The sequence below is a fragment of the Macrosteles quadrilineatus genome, unplaced genomic scaffold, assembly GCF_028750875.1.
Source record: "Macrosteles quadrilineatus isolate MER2022 unplaced genomic scaffold, UCM_ALF_1.0 Scaffold_2__2_contigs__length_208266976, whole genome shotgun sequence".
NCBI classification, from domain to species: Eukaryota; Metazoa; Arthropoda; class Insecta; order Hemiptera; family Cicadellidae; genus Macrosteles; species Macrosteles quadrilineatus.
Genome location: NW_026542595.1, coordinates 188,475,751 through 188,493,080, shown reverse-complemented (window position 1 = coordinate 188,493,080; position 17,330 = coordinate 188,475,751). Strand labels below are relative to the sequence as shown.

At 34.1% G+C, this 17,330-nt stretch overlaps 1 protein-coding gene and 1 long non-coding RNA gene across 2 annotated transcripts in view; one reads left to right on the top strand and one right to left on the bottom strand.

The window, feature by feature from the left end:
* LOC128986838 (uncharacterized) overlaps positions 1–7,959 on the bottom strand; it is a 75,806-nt gene extending 67,847 nt beyond the window's left edge. The window contains exon 1 of the long non-coding RNA XR_008490160.1: positions 7,803–7,959. This is a non-coding gene — a long non-coding RNA (uncharacterized LOC128986838). The remainder of the gene's footprint in view (positions 1–7,802) is intronic.
* Positions 7,960–9,914: 1,955 nt separating this feature from the next.
* LOC128986974 (mitotic spindle assembly checkpoint protein MAD2A-like) lies at positions 9,915–17,330 on the top strand. Its single transcript, XM_054407613.1, has 4 exons — positions 9,915–10,280; positions 12,657–12,803; positions 13,163–13,399; positions 16,563–17,330. The coding sequence occupies exons 1-4, from the start codon at positions 10,205–10,207 to the stop codon at positions 16,724–16,726; spliced, it is 624 nt and encodes a 207-aa protein (XP_054263588.1). The 5' UTR covers positions 9,915–10,204; the 3' UTR covers positions 16,727–17,330.

Here is a 17,330-nt window from a genome sequence, read left to right as displayed (position 1 = left end):
TTATCCCCCAGGTACATGATATTGATACTGTCGTGTCCGTTAAAGTGTCCTCTATCTGTTGGCATCATCGGTAATATTGCTCGCGGACGTATTTTGCCGCAAAACGGCCAGCAATAAATTTTTTTGGCCGCGCGCACTACTTATGGCTGGAGTTATTGCCAGGTTCACACAAGTTGTAAACATTCCTTTCAGCCTATTTTAATATTAAATTTTATTAATTTGATTATTAAATGTAACCAAGGCACATACGAAAAAAATAATGATATAACACTGTTACTCTTATACCATAATATTGAATCACGAAATATACTCCAGACGTATGAGAATGTAACAGTGTTACAGTAAACAAAAACAGCTTCAACTGGTACAATCAACAGAATGAGTAAAGTGTATTATTCAAATCTGGTTTGATTCATGTTTACTATTTTTATGGAGTATGTTATTTACACGTATATACATGCCATAATAAAATGGCAAGCCCATTCGATGCTTATGATGGTTTCTGTAGGTGGTAGATGATAGTCCTGCTCCTTACTGAGCTACCGATTTTTCAGAAGAAAAAAATTATATTTCAAATTTCGCTCGATAAATTTTGATTATTTTTATGGAGTATGTTATTTACAAGTATACACGTGACATAATTAAATGGCAAGCCCATTCAATGCTTATGATGGTTTCTATAGGTGGTAGAATATAGGCCTGTACCTTATTGTGCTACACATTTTTCAGATAAAAAAAATTTATATTTCAAATTTCGCTCGATAAATTTTGATTATTTTTATGGAGTATGTTATTTACAAGTATACACGTGACATAATTAAATGGCAAGCCCATTCAATGCTTATGATGGTTTCTATAGTTGGTAGAAGATAGTCCTGCTCCTTACTGAGCTACCGATTTTTCAGAAGAAAAAAATTATATTTCAAATTTCGCTCGATAAATTTTGATTATTTTTATGGAGTATGTTATTTACAAGTATACACGTGACATAATTAAATGGCAAGCCCATTCAATGCTTATGATGGTTTCTATAGGTGGTAGAAGATAGGCCTGCTCCTTACTGGGCTACGGTTTTTTTCAGATAAAAAAATTATATTTCAAATTTGGCTCGATAAATTTTCATTATTTTTATGGAGTATGTTATTTAGACGTTTACACATGTCATACGTAAATGGCAAGCCCATTCAATGCTTATGATGGTTTCTATAGTTGGTAGAAGATAGTCCTGCTCCTTACTGAGCTACCGATTTTTCAGAAGAAAAAAATTATATTTCAAATTTCGCTCGATAAATTTTCATTATTTTTATGGAGTATGTTATTTACAAGTATACACGTGACATAATTAAATGGCAAGCCCATTCAATGCTTATGATGGTTTCTATAGGTGGTAGAATATAGGCCTGTACCTTATTATGCTACAAATTTTTCAGATAAAAAAAATTTATATTTCATATTTCGCTCGATAAATTTTGATTATTTTTATGGAGTATGTTATTTACAAGTATACACGTGACATAATTAAATGGCAAGCCCATTCAATGCTTATGATGGTTTCTATAGTTGGTAGAAGATAGTCCTGCTCCTTACTGAGCTACCGATTTTTCAGAAGAAAAAAATTATATTTCAAATTTCGCTTGATAAATTTTGATTATTTTTATGGAGTATGTTATTTACAAGTATACACGTGACATAATTAAATGGCAAGCCCATTCAATGCTTATGATGGTTTCTATAGTTGGTAGAAGGTAGTCCTGCTCCTTACTGAGCTACCGATTTTTCAGAAGAAAAAAATTATATTTCAAATTTCGCTCGATAAATTTTCATTATTTTTATGGAGTATGTTATTTATACGTATACACATGTCATACGTAAATGGCAAGCCCATTCAATGCTTATGATGGTTTCTATAGTTGGTAGAAGGTAGTCCTGCTCCTTACTGAGCTACCGATTTTTCAGAAGAAAAAAATTATATTTCAAATTTCGTTTGATAAATTTTCATTATTTTTATGGAGTATGTTATTTATACGTATACACATGTCATACGTAAATGGCAAGCCCATTCAATGCTTATGATGGTTTCTATAGTTGGTAGAAGATAGTCCTGCTCCTTACTGAGCTACCGATTTTTCAGAAGAAAAAAATTATATTTCAAATTTCGCTCGATAAATTTTGATTATTTTTATGGAGTATGTTATTTAGACGTATACACATGTCATACGTAAATGGCAAGCCCATTCAATGCTTATGATGGTTTCTATAGGTGGTAGAAGATAGTCCTGCTCCTTACTGAGCTACCGATTTTTCAGAAGAAAAAGATTATATTTCAAATTTCGCTCGATAAATTTTGATTATTTTTATGGAGTATGTTATTTACAAGTATACACTTGACATCATTAAATGGCAAGCCCATTCAATGCTTATGATGGTTTCTATAGGTGGTAGAAGATAGTCCTGCTCCTTACTGAGCTACCGATTTTTCAGAAGAAAAAAATTATATTTCAAATTTCGCTCGATAAATTTTCATTATTTTTATGAAGTATGTTATTTAGACGTATACACGTGACATAATTAAATGGCAAGCCCATTCAATGCTTTTACGTATGCCATTTACGTATGACATGTGTATACGTCTAAATAACATACTCCATAAAAATAATGAAAATTTATCGAGCCAAATTTGAAATATAATTTTTTTATCTGAAAAAAAAACCGTAGCCCAGTAAGGAGCAGGCCTATCTTCTACCACCTATAGAAACCATCATAAGCATTGAATGGGCTTGCCATTTAATTATGTCACGTGTATACTTGTAAATAACATACTCCATAAAAATAATCAAAATTTATCGAGCCAAATTTAAAATATTATTTTTTTCTTCTGAAAAATCGGTAGTTCAGTAAGGAGCAGGACTATCTTCTACCAACTATAGAAACCATCATAAGCATCGAATGGGCTTGCCATTTTTTTATAACATGTGTAAACGTGTGAAGAACATACTCCAAAAAAATAATGAAAATTTATCGAGCTAAATTTGAAATATAATTTTTTTAGAATCTGTAAAAATCGGTAGCTCAATAAGGAGCAGGCCTAACTTCTACCACACATAGCAACCATCATAAATAAGCATTGACTGGGCTTGCCATTTTATTATAACATGTGTAGACGTCTAAATAACATACTCCATAAAAATAATCAAAATTTATCGAGCCAAATTTGAAATATAATTTTTTTTAGAATCTGTAAAAATCGGTAGCTCAATAAGCAGCAGGCCTAACTTCTACCACATAGGATAGCAACCATCATAAGCATCGAATGGGCTTGCCATTTTTTTTTAACATGTGTAAACGTGTGAAGAACATACTCCATAAAAATAATGAAAATTTATCGAGCTAAATTTGAAATATAATTTTTTTAGAATCTGTAAAAAATCGGTAGCTCAATAAGGAGCAGGCCTAACTTCTACCACACATAGCAACCATCATAAGCATCGAATGGGCTTGCCATTTTATTATAACATGTGTAGACGTGTAAATAACATTCTCCATTAAAATAATGAAAATTTATCGAGCGAATTTTAAAATATAATTGTTTTTTTTAATCTGTTAAATCGGTAGTTGGGTAAGGAGCAGGTCTAACTGTTACCACATATAGAAACCATCATAAGCATCGTATGGGCCTGCTATTTTATTATCACATGTATTGACTTATAATGTAACATAATTAGTGATGTGGGCCGGGTAAATACCCAGTGGGTAGGTAAATATAAATTGGGTATTTACCTGGGTATTTACCCCAGGCCCGGGTAAATACCCAAAAACTGGGTATTTATAATTTGTATTAAAGTTAGCGAAGATTGAGATGTTTTTTTGCAATTATTACCTTGTAAAGATAGCAAAATGATAATAAAATGTGTTAAACAAAATTTCATATGGTCACTACTAGCATTTTACTTCTCGGTATGATCACCATAAATACCCAGGTCTGAGCATAAAGCATAATCGGCATAAATACCCTGGTCGCATGGTTGCACTGGTCCTGACTACTAATGATTTTTTAATTTCTATGATAGATAGATGAATTTATTTTATTAAAAGTGAAGAAAAATAATTTGTAAAATAATAATTATTATTTAGAAAGACAGGAAAATCTAACCTAGTAGTGGCCTATGTGTAACAACTTAAGAAAATAATTAAAATTCAAACTGTAGGATGGCAGGATTTAATAATATTTTTGTTCTAGATCTTTTGTTGGTATCAAAATAAAAATAAAACTAATTTCATAAACTTGTGATACAAAAAGTTTGAATCTATAGCACAATAAATCTTTCAAAAATATATCAAAGTTAGACCAAAAAACAGGAGATACATTTTTTAGTAGGTTTATCCAAATATATTATTGTTCCCAACTAAGCGGTAACACAGAAAAGTTTAATGTAGACTCCCTCTTATCCGGACACCTTTTAACCGGACAATTTTAATCAGCCCATTGGTTTAACCTGACTAGATTGGCAAGAAGTGAGCGGTACTGAAACGACTGTTCTCGTGGGAAAGATTTGAGACCAGTGATTACGTATCTAAATACAATGCTCTTCTAAATTAAAGTCGAGTATGACAGTACCAGTACACGGTTTCCGTTTTAACAAGTTTTTGGGGACGTCGGTTTAACCAGAAAAACCGTTATCTGGACTAGCCTCTGTCCCGAGGAGTCCGGATAGGAGGGAGTCTACTGTACTTTCAGTATTCTGCCATTCTGCCTACATCAATCAGGCCTTGGGTCTGTCTAGCCTTCCAAGCCATTTTACAAAATACAAATTTTTTTAACTATCATAATTTAATAACAGTAGAAGTAGGTTTAGGTTCACTATTTCTCTGATGAGGTGTTGTCTTGATTTCATCAAAAAAAGTGCTAGGGCCTAAATCTTTAAATAAAAGGTACTAGCAAAGCTTCAAGTTACTGTAAAAGGTGTTATAGACTATCCTAATTTATCATGTAATGATAACCATAACATATTTAGGGGTGGATAAAAATGAATTTCAATCGATTTCATAAATACCCAAAATACCCGGGTATTTATGGATTTTGGGTATTTACCCGGGTAAATACCCAGGGTATTTACCCTGAGTTTTAAACACCTGGGTATTTTACATCACTAAACATAATCCATAAAAGTAATCTACATAAATCTAGTCAGATGTATGTTTGTAGTGTGAAATGCACTTTGAGGTTAGTGGAAGTAGGCCTACATATCAATGGAATAAAAACAAGTGTTATTAGTGGTCATTGCACTTTATTTCGGCACCGCATTAACATAAAAATGGTATACTAGTAAAACAAACACTTAATAACTGCTCAAAAGGTGTAATTTAAACATAAAATGTATTTGAGGTTAGGAAGTTTTGACATGTGACACATGTGTTTGAGGTTAGAAAGTTTTGATACATGCATTTGAGGTTAGGAAGTTTTGATGCCACGGCCTTCTTGATCTACTGATCTGACGTGACGTCATAGCTTAATGTTGGTTTATTGGCAGTTTCACAGACATCGACAGCTGGCGATAGCTGTCTTCACGGTCGTCCTACGCCAGGGTAATGCAAAGCCTAGCCAAGGCCTAAGTTATTTAAATGTTAGTTAGTTAGCCTAGCCTACACATTTAATTGGCTTAAGGACCATATTTAGTCTACGACATAGACTTTTTTCCAAACAGATAATGGTTTACAGGCTATAGGTTTAAATGTGTCAACCTAAAGATTAGTAGGCCTTTATACAACTCACCCAAGGGTTTCTAATACAAAAGTTACACCGCTTGGTAACTTATTTTTAAGTGCCTTTTACCACACAGCCTAGACAGTTATATAATTATAAGATTTGTCCTTTTGCAATGTTTATGGGAAATGTCGGTACTGTAGTCCTAACTGTGTGACCCTACAGGGGTACAACAGTTTCTTAACTGGGCTACGCTAATATCGATTGGGTAATTATATCGACCTCCGGACCTCACGCGAAATTAAAAATTTTTTTTTCCAAAATGTTCGAAATTTCACGCTGATTTCAAAAATGATTGTCGTTTTTTTCGGAAACGTCCCGTTTTCCCGGAAAATGGGAAAAACGGGAAAAATATTTTTTTGCTCAAAACCCATGTTGTGGGTACTCAGATTGTGCGGAATTTCCTCCTGAACAAGAATATGTAAATTTTATTACGATCGGACGACTATTAAGTAAAATATCACCGAAAAACGGGAAAACGGGGAAATTTTTCTTTGCTCAAAACCCATGTTGTAGGTACTCCTGAACAAGAATATGTAGTTTTTATTACTATCGCTTTTAAGTAAAACATCACCGGACAGGTTACCCAACCTAACATAACCCAACTTAGGTTTAGATTGGGTTAGGTTAGGTTAGGATAGGTTAGTTTAGGTAAGGTTAGGTTAGGATAGGTTAGTTTAGGTAAGGTTAGGTTAAGTTAGGTTAGGTTAGGTTGGTTTTGGTTAGGTTGAGTTTCGTTAGGTTAGTATAGGTTAAGTTTGGTTAGGTTAGGTTAAGTTAGGTTAGGTTAGTATAGTTTAGGTTAGGTTAAGTTAAGTTAGGTTAGGTTGGTTTGAGTTAGTTTGAGTTTCGTTAGGTTAGGTAAGGTTAAGTTTGGTTGGGTTAGTTTGGTTAGGTTAGGTTAGTTTAGGTTAGTTTACTTACAATACTCATGTTATTGATAAACTTACCTAACCTAACCTAAGTTCCTAAGTTAGGTTAGGTTAAGTTAGGTTACACTAAACTAACCTTACCTAACCAAACTTAACCTAACAAATCTCAACCTAACCTAACCTAACCGAAACTAACCTAACTTAACCTAGCCTAACCAAACTTAACCTAACCTAACGAAACTCAACCTAACCTAAACCAACTTAACTTAACCTAACCTAACTTAACCTAACCTAACCTAACCTAACTTAACCTAACCTAACCTCAACTTACCTAACCTAACTTAACCTAACCTAACCAAACTCAACCTAACCTAAACCAACCTAACCTAACCAAACTTAACCTAACCTAACCTAACGAAACTCAACCTAACCTAAACCAACCTAACCTAACCTAACTTAACCTAACCTAACCTAAACTAACCTAACCTAATCTAACCCTAAGTTAGGTTATGTTAGGTTAGGTAACCTGTCCGGTGATGTTATACTTAAAAGCGATAGTAATAAAAACTACATATTCTTGTTCAGGAGTACCTACTACATGGGTTTTGAGCAAAGAAAAATTTCCCCGTTTTCCCGTTTTTCGGTGATATTTTACTTAATAGTCGTCCGATCGTAATAAAATTTACATATTCTTGTTCAGGAGGAAATTCCGCACAATCTGAGTACTCACAACATGGGTTTTGAGCAAAAAAATATTTTTCCCGTTTTTCCCATTTTCCGGGAAAACGGGACGTTTCCGAAAAAAACGACAATCATTTTTGAAATCAGCGTGAAATTTCGAACATTTTGGAAAAAAAAAAATTTAATTTCGCGTGAGGTCCGGAGGTCGATATAATTACCATCGATTGGAACTATCGAATTGAAATCTTGATTAATAATCGATATCTTAAAATATAATGTCTATTATAAAATTAATCTGTCATAACCTAACCTAACTTGTTGATGGTGAAAAAATCGCAGTTTACTAATCGAATCGATAGTTTCAATCGTTATTAGTGTAGCCCAGTTAAGAAACTGTATCCTTGTTTTATTTGGACAACACTTGGAACAAAACACAACAAACACTTTTAAAGACTAGGCCTACAGTATAAAAACTAACTTTAACTTACAAGGGTGCACGGGGATGGCACGGTAGAACGCATAACAATAAACACTCTTTTATACACTTAAATCTTAAATCCGACTTCAAAACATATACGATACTTCGATAAAACCTCAAATTATTTAAAAAAAAAAAACACAGCTTAAAGACTTTGAAAACTACAATCGCTGGGGCACGGCAGGGGCAGAGAGATGATGACCAGTGTTGCCAATCCACTATGGCCCGATTACCCCCTCCAAAGCAAAGAATTACCCGCTTTTTCTAAAAATTACCCTCAACAAACAAAAAATTCCCTTTTAACACTCTTGCCTGTCTCTAAAAGTAACGAATAAAAACCCTGATAAATTAGTTTTGAGTAATCCCACAAATTAAGATGTAGTAAAGAACTAAATATAGGACTTGAGACTTGTAATTAACCTTCATAATGAAATTTTCAATCTTACTGACCTTACAAAAATAATTTCATTAGTCCTACAATATGATTTGGTTTTTTATGATAGCCTATGTCATATACTTGTTTAATAATGAGTAAGTACTGTTAAAAATTTTATTTTTTATTAGTTTTAGGGAGAAAATAGTTATTATAACCGATCAACATAATTATTCCCCTGTTTTAGCGAATTTCCCTATAGGGAAGTAGCTATTACCGTAGGTGGCACGGTAAGACCTAGACCCGGGACCGATTTACTTTTTCATTTTGATGTCTCCAGAGGCCAAAAACACCATTCGTTCAAATTTTTATATATGTATATATATATATAGACTTATATATATATATATATATATATATATATACGTCCGTGAACGCGATAACTTGAGTAATTTTTGTCCGATTTTGATGAAATTTGGTTTAAAGGTGTAAAGCGGGATAAACTTGAATGAGTTCGCGAACCAGCACGATCGGACCATGGGAACGGGGCTTTACGGGGGGTTTTATGGGGTAAAAATTGGTTTTTCTCACTTTTGACCCTCAAAACACAAAATTTCCCAATTTCTCTTTAGACCTTTTTAAAGAGCTTAAAAAAACAAATAATTTAGTATATAAAAGTATTTTTGTTCGATTATTAGTAACGGATAAAATTAAAAAAATTGTAAGTTTAAAATTCCCATGTTATTCTTATGGAGAATATTGTCAAATGTTGTAGTTTGCTTGTTTATGAATATATTTTGATCAAACTTGGCAAATTTATTTATTTTGTACTAAGCTATCAATATTTTACTCAAAAACACACTTTATTAGTTTCCTTGTAGCAGCAAACCTAGGTACTTGTTAAACCTAATGTTATTAAAATATATTTAACTGAAAATCAATTCAGACAAATGGAAATTCGCTTAGTCGGCAGGTTTGCTGCGGCGGGGGTATTATGTTATTCATATTCTTTAGAAGTAGACTAGTACGGTATTTTCCTTCCACCATGGTATCAGCGTTGACTGTAGTATAGTGAGACTGAAAAGTGAAGTGAGAGTGAGATCAGGATCACGGATCAGGCATTTAAGGCCAGGCAACCAAAAGTTTTTCCACTCCAATCCAAAAGAAAAGACTACAAACAACCGTACTGACTGAAACTGAACCGAACCGAACAGACTGAACGCTGTAGCCTACTCGCATTGACTTTATATCTACACTACTAGTGACTGAGTGAGAACTGAACCAAACTGATGAAGATTAAGAGAAGTAGTGTAAAACAATAAAAAGTCTGTGAAATAACTTTAATGGAAAAAAACACAGGGAAATATTTTTCTTCTAGTGAAATATAAGTAATAATACGAAAAACAAATAATATTTGATCAGTTGTCATTTACCCGCTTTTTACCCGCCTATTTGCCATTACCCGCAGCATTACCCCCAGGTAACTAAATTACCCGCTTTTCGGGTAATTACCCGCTTTTTGGCAACACTGATGATGACAGAACGACAGAACGAGAACAGTAAACAACTCTTTTGCTTCAATTGTGTGAGAGTCGTTCATTTGAGATCAGCTCAATTTTACGGTTTGCGCATGCGCAGTAGGCTAGTCCAATTCCTGCCCCGAAACGCTCGCCGCTCTGCCCGCCCTCCCTGCCTAGTGCCTGCTTGTCTGTCTGTAGTGTTAGTTGCCGGGTTGCCGCCACTGTTGCCGCCAAAATTGCTAGCTAGCGTCGTTTCTGATTTTTTAACATAAAGTTTGCACTGTTTGCAGGTTTTGATTGGATTTGAATTGAATAATTTAATTATTTGTCGTTCGTATCTGTGTCTGTAGTGTAGTGTTAATAGGACAGACTGGATGAAATAGTTTTATTTTAAGTAGTACTTTTATAGTTTTTGTAATAGTTATAGGCTAGGTTAGCCTACCGGTAGGCTTACTGCTAGGATTCGTTTTCAAAGTTTTAAATATATTAATCTGAAAGGAAACAAGAGACAGAGAAAAAATGACTAGCACTGAACAACAAACGAAGAGCACTATAACTCTTAAAGGCTCTGTAGAATTAGTAATTGACTATTTAAGTAAGTAGCCTACTAATGAAAACAGTGATTATCTAAGAGGTTCATGTGCTTATGTTACATGAGAATGATGAGTTTTGTATCCTTGACAGTTTAGTTTTGTTAATAATTAACTATAAATAATCGCTTGGTCTTCGGCAGTTTCTACTGTTTGATCTAGGCTAAGTTAACTTGGGTAGTATTATCCTACTTAGCCTAACTATCTACTGCTACTGTAGCTTCCCTGATGCTGTAGTTCAATGCTGAATACTTTTTTATACTTTTACACTTTTCTTTAAAATGGCGACCATACAAAGTAGGTATTTTAAGCCAAGTATGAATGGAGATGAGTGGCGCGATCTTGTTGTCTTGTTAGTGACTAAGGTCGACATATTCCTTAGACACAGCTGGTTAATTTATAGCCCATACAGCTAATGGCGACTAAGGGACCTATAGTCTATAGTGGAATCCGAACCACTTTTTTTCCTTCGTATATACGAATTGGTCTAATTATCAGGATAGTACTGCGGATAGTCGTAGTACTCACCCGTGTGGACGTAAATCCACACCAGGGAGTATCGCATCCACAGTGCATGCCTATAAATATCCACAATAGTAAGTGCATGCAGTCTCTTGAACCTAAGCGGTTTTTGTCTCCTAAACTAACTAAATTTATTAGTTATGCTTGTACAAATGAGGACAAAGGTAGGCTAAGTTAAACTAAGAAGCACTCACAGTAACAACCCTCGCTAATGGTTAAGCTTGTACAGTGACCCAGGGTGCAGTTCCGCAGAAAACCTCCAATATAGTAACAGATTTAATATCGTTATGATTATATCAATTTGAATTTGGTTTGAAACAGGATCGAACCGAATGAAAAACATTAGGGCCTATATCATATCATACTAATATTATAAATGTGAAAGTTTGTTTTTGTTTGATGTTCAATCACGCATTATCTAATAGTCGGATTGTGTTGAAATTTGGTATGATGATAGCTCACATTCCCGATTAACATGTAGACATATTCTTACCTCAAATATCCTTTCGGGCTCCGCCCCAGCGGCTCTACAATTTCCCATGTTAACCTTATGATTATTCATATTTAAAAGGAATAAATAATTTTGCCAGCTGTCTCAACTACACAATTTGTTTCTATGATATCATAGACAAAAAGAATTAAATATAGACCGTCAGCTGTGCTGCGGTTACCATAAGTTCTGGCGCACACCGCTGGGATCGCCACAGTAGTTACGGCGTACGCGCTACGTAAACTACAGCGGTGTGCGCCGGAACTTATGGTAACCATGGTAACCGCAGCACGGCTGACAGTATATATTTGATTCTTTTTGTCTATGATGATATTCAATAGCATTAAAAGATTATACGGTTTACCAACAGGGTGCAGCACCATTAGTTCTTAATACATTTATGACAACAGCTAATTTGAACCAAGCAGCAACAAAAACCTGAGTGTGAGAACTTTACTTCTTTCTTTGTTTGGGTGAAGAGGTAAAACATTATGGCTATGGTAGATGTTCTATATACTATAGTATACCGTAGATTATAGTAAACCAAATTTTCACAAAACGTGTCCTTTCTCATTGCAAATGCAAAGCACGAGTATTTAACTACAATAAGCATTGTGTACCAAACCCGTACTAAGGACGGGTACTCAGCTAGTATATATATATAGATATTTAATCCGATAATAGGCTAACTTATACGTACGGTATCTCAGGTTCTCTGAGGAACTGTAGCCTACCCTTTACCCAATGAATTTATGATCATCTGTTTGCCGCCTAATGGTGCCAACTATCTCAATGATTGATGATTGATAACTGAAGTTAGCGTGTGCAAGAGTATTCGACAGAAATCAGTAGGCCTAGGCTATTTTACATTAGTGCATTTTGTCGGTGATATAACTTGATTCAAGTACCCCTACTCTACTTGATGATAGCGGTTAAGCCTACATAGATTTTTATTCAAAATCACACTTCACTTTTAACACAAGGGTAAAAGTTTATGTATTATATTGTTTTTTTCTGAATCATTGTGATCTATTTTTGGACTTGCATGGATCACTTGGCGATTTAATGTAACCTCATATATACCGGCATTGTAAAAGCTGAATATAAGTTAGTTAAAAAAAGTGTTAAAAGTTCCCATGTTTTTTTATGGATGAAAGTCTAAATTAACTGTTGTAGTTCGCTTGTTTGCCTAGTTATTAATCAATTTGACAATTTAAAGCTACCAATTCAATGAAAAATAAACATCATTAGGTCTACCTTCCCTGTAGCTGCAAACCTAAGTACTTATGGAAATTGGCTTAGTTTGCAGGTCTGCTGCGGCAGGGTTATTTGGTTAAGTTTTGTAAGTTAACCTGTTAATTTGTTACAGATTATGGGATCAATAGTATTCTATTCCAAAGAGGCATTTACCCTCCAGAGAGTTTTACAACTGAGGAGCATTTTGGTTTGTCAATTTTGGTTTCAACTGATGAAAAAATCATAGGTTTCCTCCAGAGTGTTTTGGGACAGATTAAAGGTAAATTTGCCAACTTCTATGTTTATTAGCTGTTGTTTATGATTAAGTGAAACTGTTCTCTGCTAATTTATGAATTCAAACCAAAAGAAACTTAAGAATTTGCAAAAAATAACAGGCATTTGTTTTGAAAAATGTTGAAAAGGAAGTTAAGTTATGGCAGTCTTGATTATCTGATTGTTGGCTATCTAACCGATTGTGTCATCCAATCCTTCCCGTAGGGGTTGAAATATAATGTGTGCCTATTCTATGTGCCTTCTGTGTGTTCTATGACCTACCTGTACTGCTTCTAAGGTTATTCCCATTCTTCAATCGTCTCTTGAGTGAATCTATTTAATTATTTTCTATAATGTGTGTTTTAGATTGGCTTTTAAATGAACAAGTAAACAAAATGTCCCTTATAATCGCTAACGTAATTACAAAGGAAGTTTTGGAGCGGTGGGATTTCAAGCTTGAATATGAAAAGCCTGAGGGGGAAGCTTCAGGAAAAGGTGACCGTGTTGGAAAGAAAGACTTGAAAGTGATCCAGAAAGAAATCAGAGATGTTCTCAGACAGATTTGCTCAACTGTCAGTTTTCTCCCCCTTCTAGATTGTCCTTGTAAGTATGAAAGCAAAGCACCACCTTAAAATAAACAAAAATTACTTCAGAAGTGAAGTGTAAACAGAGGCAATATAAGGTGGATACTTTGGTAAAATGTTGAAGGGAGTAAATTAAATTAATTTTTAAAATGAAAAGTAAGTTTATTTAAAGGAGTTTATTGTCCCGGAGATGGATTTAGCCTAATTAAATTTGTGGGGTTATTGAAATTGTTGGCAGGTCTTACCTGAAACAATCTAGGATTTGTTTCTGCATTTTAAATGCTATCAAACTCAGATAAGTTTTTCTCGTATTCTTTTAATTTGTGTAACAAATTTACCGTCTCTATCTTACTCATTACGTCTTATGGCGTTTCCGCGTTTGCGCTCACAAAATACGCTATAACTCTGTTCATAGTGGCTCGATTGTCAATTTGTTTACACAGTTGTAATCTGCATGAAATTGCGGAGATTATGATATATGTTTTATATCAAAATCATTCTTTTAGCGAATTTCCCATATAGGGAATAAGCTATTTTAGATTATATTAATTCTTAAATCTACTGAATACTGTTTGTTATTGCCACTTTTTAAATTAATTTTAAAGCTGTTATCATTGCTAATGATTATGTGATGATGTGGAGTAGTATGAGTGTAAATGAAGATACCTGGGCCCTATATATCTTCCTCTGACCACTACCAAATCACGCACATTTCCTGTCGTTGCTCAACTCTATGGCATGGAAACTATATATATATCTGGACTTATTCTAATTCTTGAATAGTAATTAGATTAGCAAAAGTGAATTCTAAATTTGTGATATTGATTGCCAGATTAAGTTTGCCCTGGCCTACACCCTTCCCCAACCCCTATATCTATTAGCTAGACATTCTTATGCTACTACTTATCCGGACTAGTTGAACGGCTGCAGGCGGGCACACTACCACTGTACTCTACTCTCCCCGGTTCGCCGCAGTGCTTGCCGTAGCTGCGCGCGCAGCTGAGTCACGTGACTTGCGCTATTGTAGCGATTCGCTACAATTAATTAGGCCTAACTTAATTTAGCACACACACTTATGTTTCTAATGTTTAATCTTATGTTTTTTATGCATTTAACATGTAGGAGAGAACCCATGCTGATCCGCAGCGTTAAAATAAATATATATTCCAAGAAAATCAAATTTATGATTTTTGATTGAGTAATAAGTTACAGTATCTTCAGCTTAACTGTCAAACGATCAATAAATCAAATTAAAGCCTATAGGTTACTGATTATTTTGAGTCCAAAACATATAAAAATCACTAACATTACTGGAGCTATTGATTTTTAATCATAGAAATGTAGCGTGTCACCACCCCTAAATCAAGTGTATTATTTAATTGTTTTTTTGCTTTTTTATTTAGGTTAAGTTGTAACAGTTTCCTTAGTTCTTTTCGGCCTTTAAGGCTTATCTAAAGGCGAATCACGTGATTTCAATGCAAGTGTAAGAACAAAGAGTCGCGTTGAAGTTACTATGATCCCGTATTGGAATAGGGAGGGGGCACACGGGCATTGTCATCAATTATTAATAGTATTAATAGGCATTAATAGAGATTCACCCATCGTACTGTCTATATCATTGCTCTTGCTCATAATTAATATATACTCACACATCCGCATCTAATAGTTCAAATAAACCTTAAATATTCAGCATCAAAATTATTATTATTATTTTATCTTCCCAATCTCATTAGGGCCTACTCTCCCTTAATTAGAGCAGTGGTGGCAGCGATACCTCCTGAAGTCCCTTGACTTTTCTCGTAACCAGTACAGAAAAACCTCATGAAAAATGGTTTTTATGTTGGTTCTTTACCTTGCGTTTGCTTGAAACTTGTCCGATTTGAATAACTAATAGCTTATGTGAAAGCCGGTATTTCACTGAAGGTTCTTTAACCAAAATATAGGATTATATAAATATAGATTGTGAAATACATCTTAAATTGATGTAAGAATACAAACACTAGATAAATATATGTCGTCGGGTTGAAGAGCAAAATAAACTCGGAAAAGAAAAACCAAATTTAACTTCCATAAGAAATACATGGGGAGCGAATTTTGTTTACGTATAAGCCAAGTGGGATTACAAATATATATATGCCGATGCTTGGTGGCAAATCTGTGCGTACATACCTTCAATTTTCAGACCTTAATCATGAAAATCGGTCGCTTAGCAGAGCCAAACGAACACGGATATGAAAAACCAATTTTTTTTATATATAAGATTTTGTATGTTAGTAATAAATTATGCTTCATACAGCTATGTTAAACAAATTCATATATTTGTTCAGTTGAAGTGCCAAATGAAACGAGCACCAAAAGGCTTAGAATACGTTATGAAAAAACATGTTATTTACGAAACAAGCCGTTTATCTATGACAATAATATTTTAATACAATACAATTGTAAAGACATTTACAATTTTACAATTATAATTTCCTATGTGTTTTTGAACAGTATTAATTTGTGCAACTTTTACCGAAGACCAAATTCCCTTATTTCCTAAAATATCCCTAAATATGTTAAGTACTAGACTTTCAATTAATTGTGGCAATAAATTTTATAATTTTTAAAACCTAAAAACTATAATTGTGACTTAACTTCTCTAATTACTGATGCTTTTGTCATTAAATCAACTTTAATCGAGTTTAAAGTGATTTGTTTATAAGTACAAAGTAGTATGCATTTAGTAAATAAGATCTCAGACACCTGCATTTTAAGAGGCTTAATAATAGTAATTTAATCAAAAAAATATTAAGTCAGGCACTTTTATTGTTTTAATACTGGTACAACGGGCTGACTGATACATCAAAAGCTTCGTACTTTTATAACAAGTACAATGGTGGAAACCGCGTTTAAATCAAATAACTATCAACAAAGCTACGATAGTTTTTATCAATGAAAACACGTTCTCCCAATATAAAGTGTATGGCAGCGGCGGCGCGGTGTATACGTCAGGTGGTGGGGGGAGTGCCGGACCGATACGTGTGTGTGTATATCTGAGCTGTACAGCGCGCGATCCAGTTGTAGTAATAGTGATCGATGGGTCGGTTAATTCATCTGTACATCTCTTATGACAAATACTTGGAAATAGCATTATATTTGACTTCATAACCTTTATTATTGTATTTTTTTAATGCATTTAGGTTCCTTTGACCTGCTCATCTATACAAAGAAGGATTGCCAAGTTCCTAACGAATGGGACGAGACTCAGCCTGTCTTCATTGCCAACTCACAAGAGCTTCAGATGCGCTCCTTCTCCACTTCCCTTCATAAAATGCATACAATCGTCAGTTATAAGGTTGAGTAGCATTTTCAACTTCAGCAAAAAAAGACTCTCGGTGCTTTTGGAGCTTGATTCCTTCTTTCAAAGAACTTAGTAATAATGTGTAAATTGCAGTCTACTGTTTTGTACTTTTTCTATTTATTAATATTTCGTTATAAAAGTGGTCAGCATAAGTTAGGTTGTTTGTTCATGTTGAACACAGTTGGGTTCATGGCATGAATATGTTGGAGGTGAAGATGACTCACGGAAACTATGCTTGAAATAAGGCAATTAAGTATTAATCTATACAAACACTCAGGAACCTGAAGTAGCTAGACATGAAGGGGCATGACTTCTGTTTTTGTAAACAAACTCTGGAAATAATGTGCTTAGATTAAGCGAGGCGTACGTTCAACCAGAATTAGGCGGAGTTCTATTTTATACTAAGCAGTTACTAAAAAATACCTCAAGAGTTTAAGCCTTAAAATAAAATGAACAAAATGATTAGTCTGATTTTAATTAGACATTGTTGTTAGTCAATAGAATTAAAGTGTACAATATTAGAATATTATTGATCATGTTGTCTCCACTTCTTTAATGACATTTATTAATTGTCTTTTATGAATTTTTTATACCTTTCCTAACCTGA

Coding starts and splice junctions, on each gene's coding strand:
- LOC128986974 (XM_054407613.1), top strand. CDS start 10,205: ATGACTAGCACTGAACAACAAACGAAGAGCACTATAACTCTTAAAGGC. Junction 10,281..12,656: donor ATTAGTAATTGACTATTTAA/GTAAGTAGCCTA, acceptor AATTTGTTACAG/ATTATGGGATCAATAGTATT. Junction 12,804..13,162: donor TGTTTTGGGACAGATTAAAG/GTAAATTTGCCA, acceptor TGTGTGTTTTAG/ATTGGCTTTTAAATGAACAA.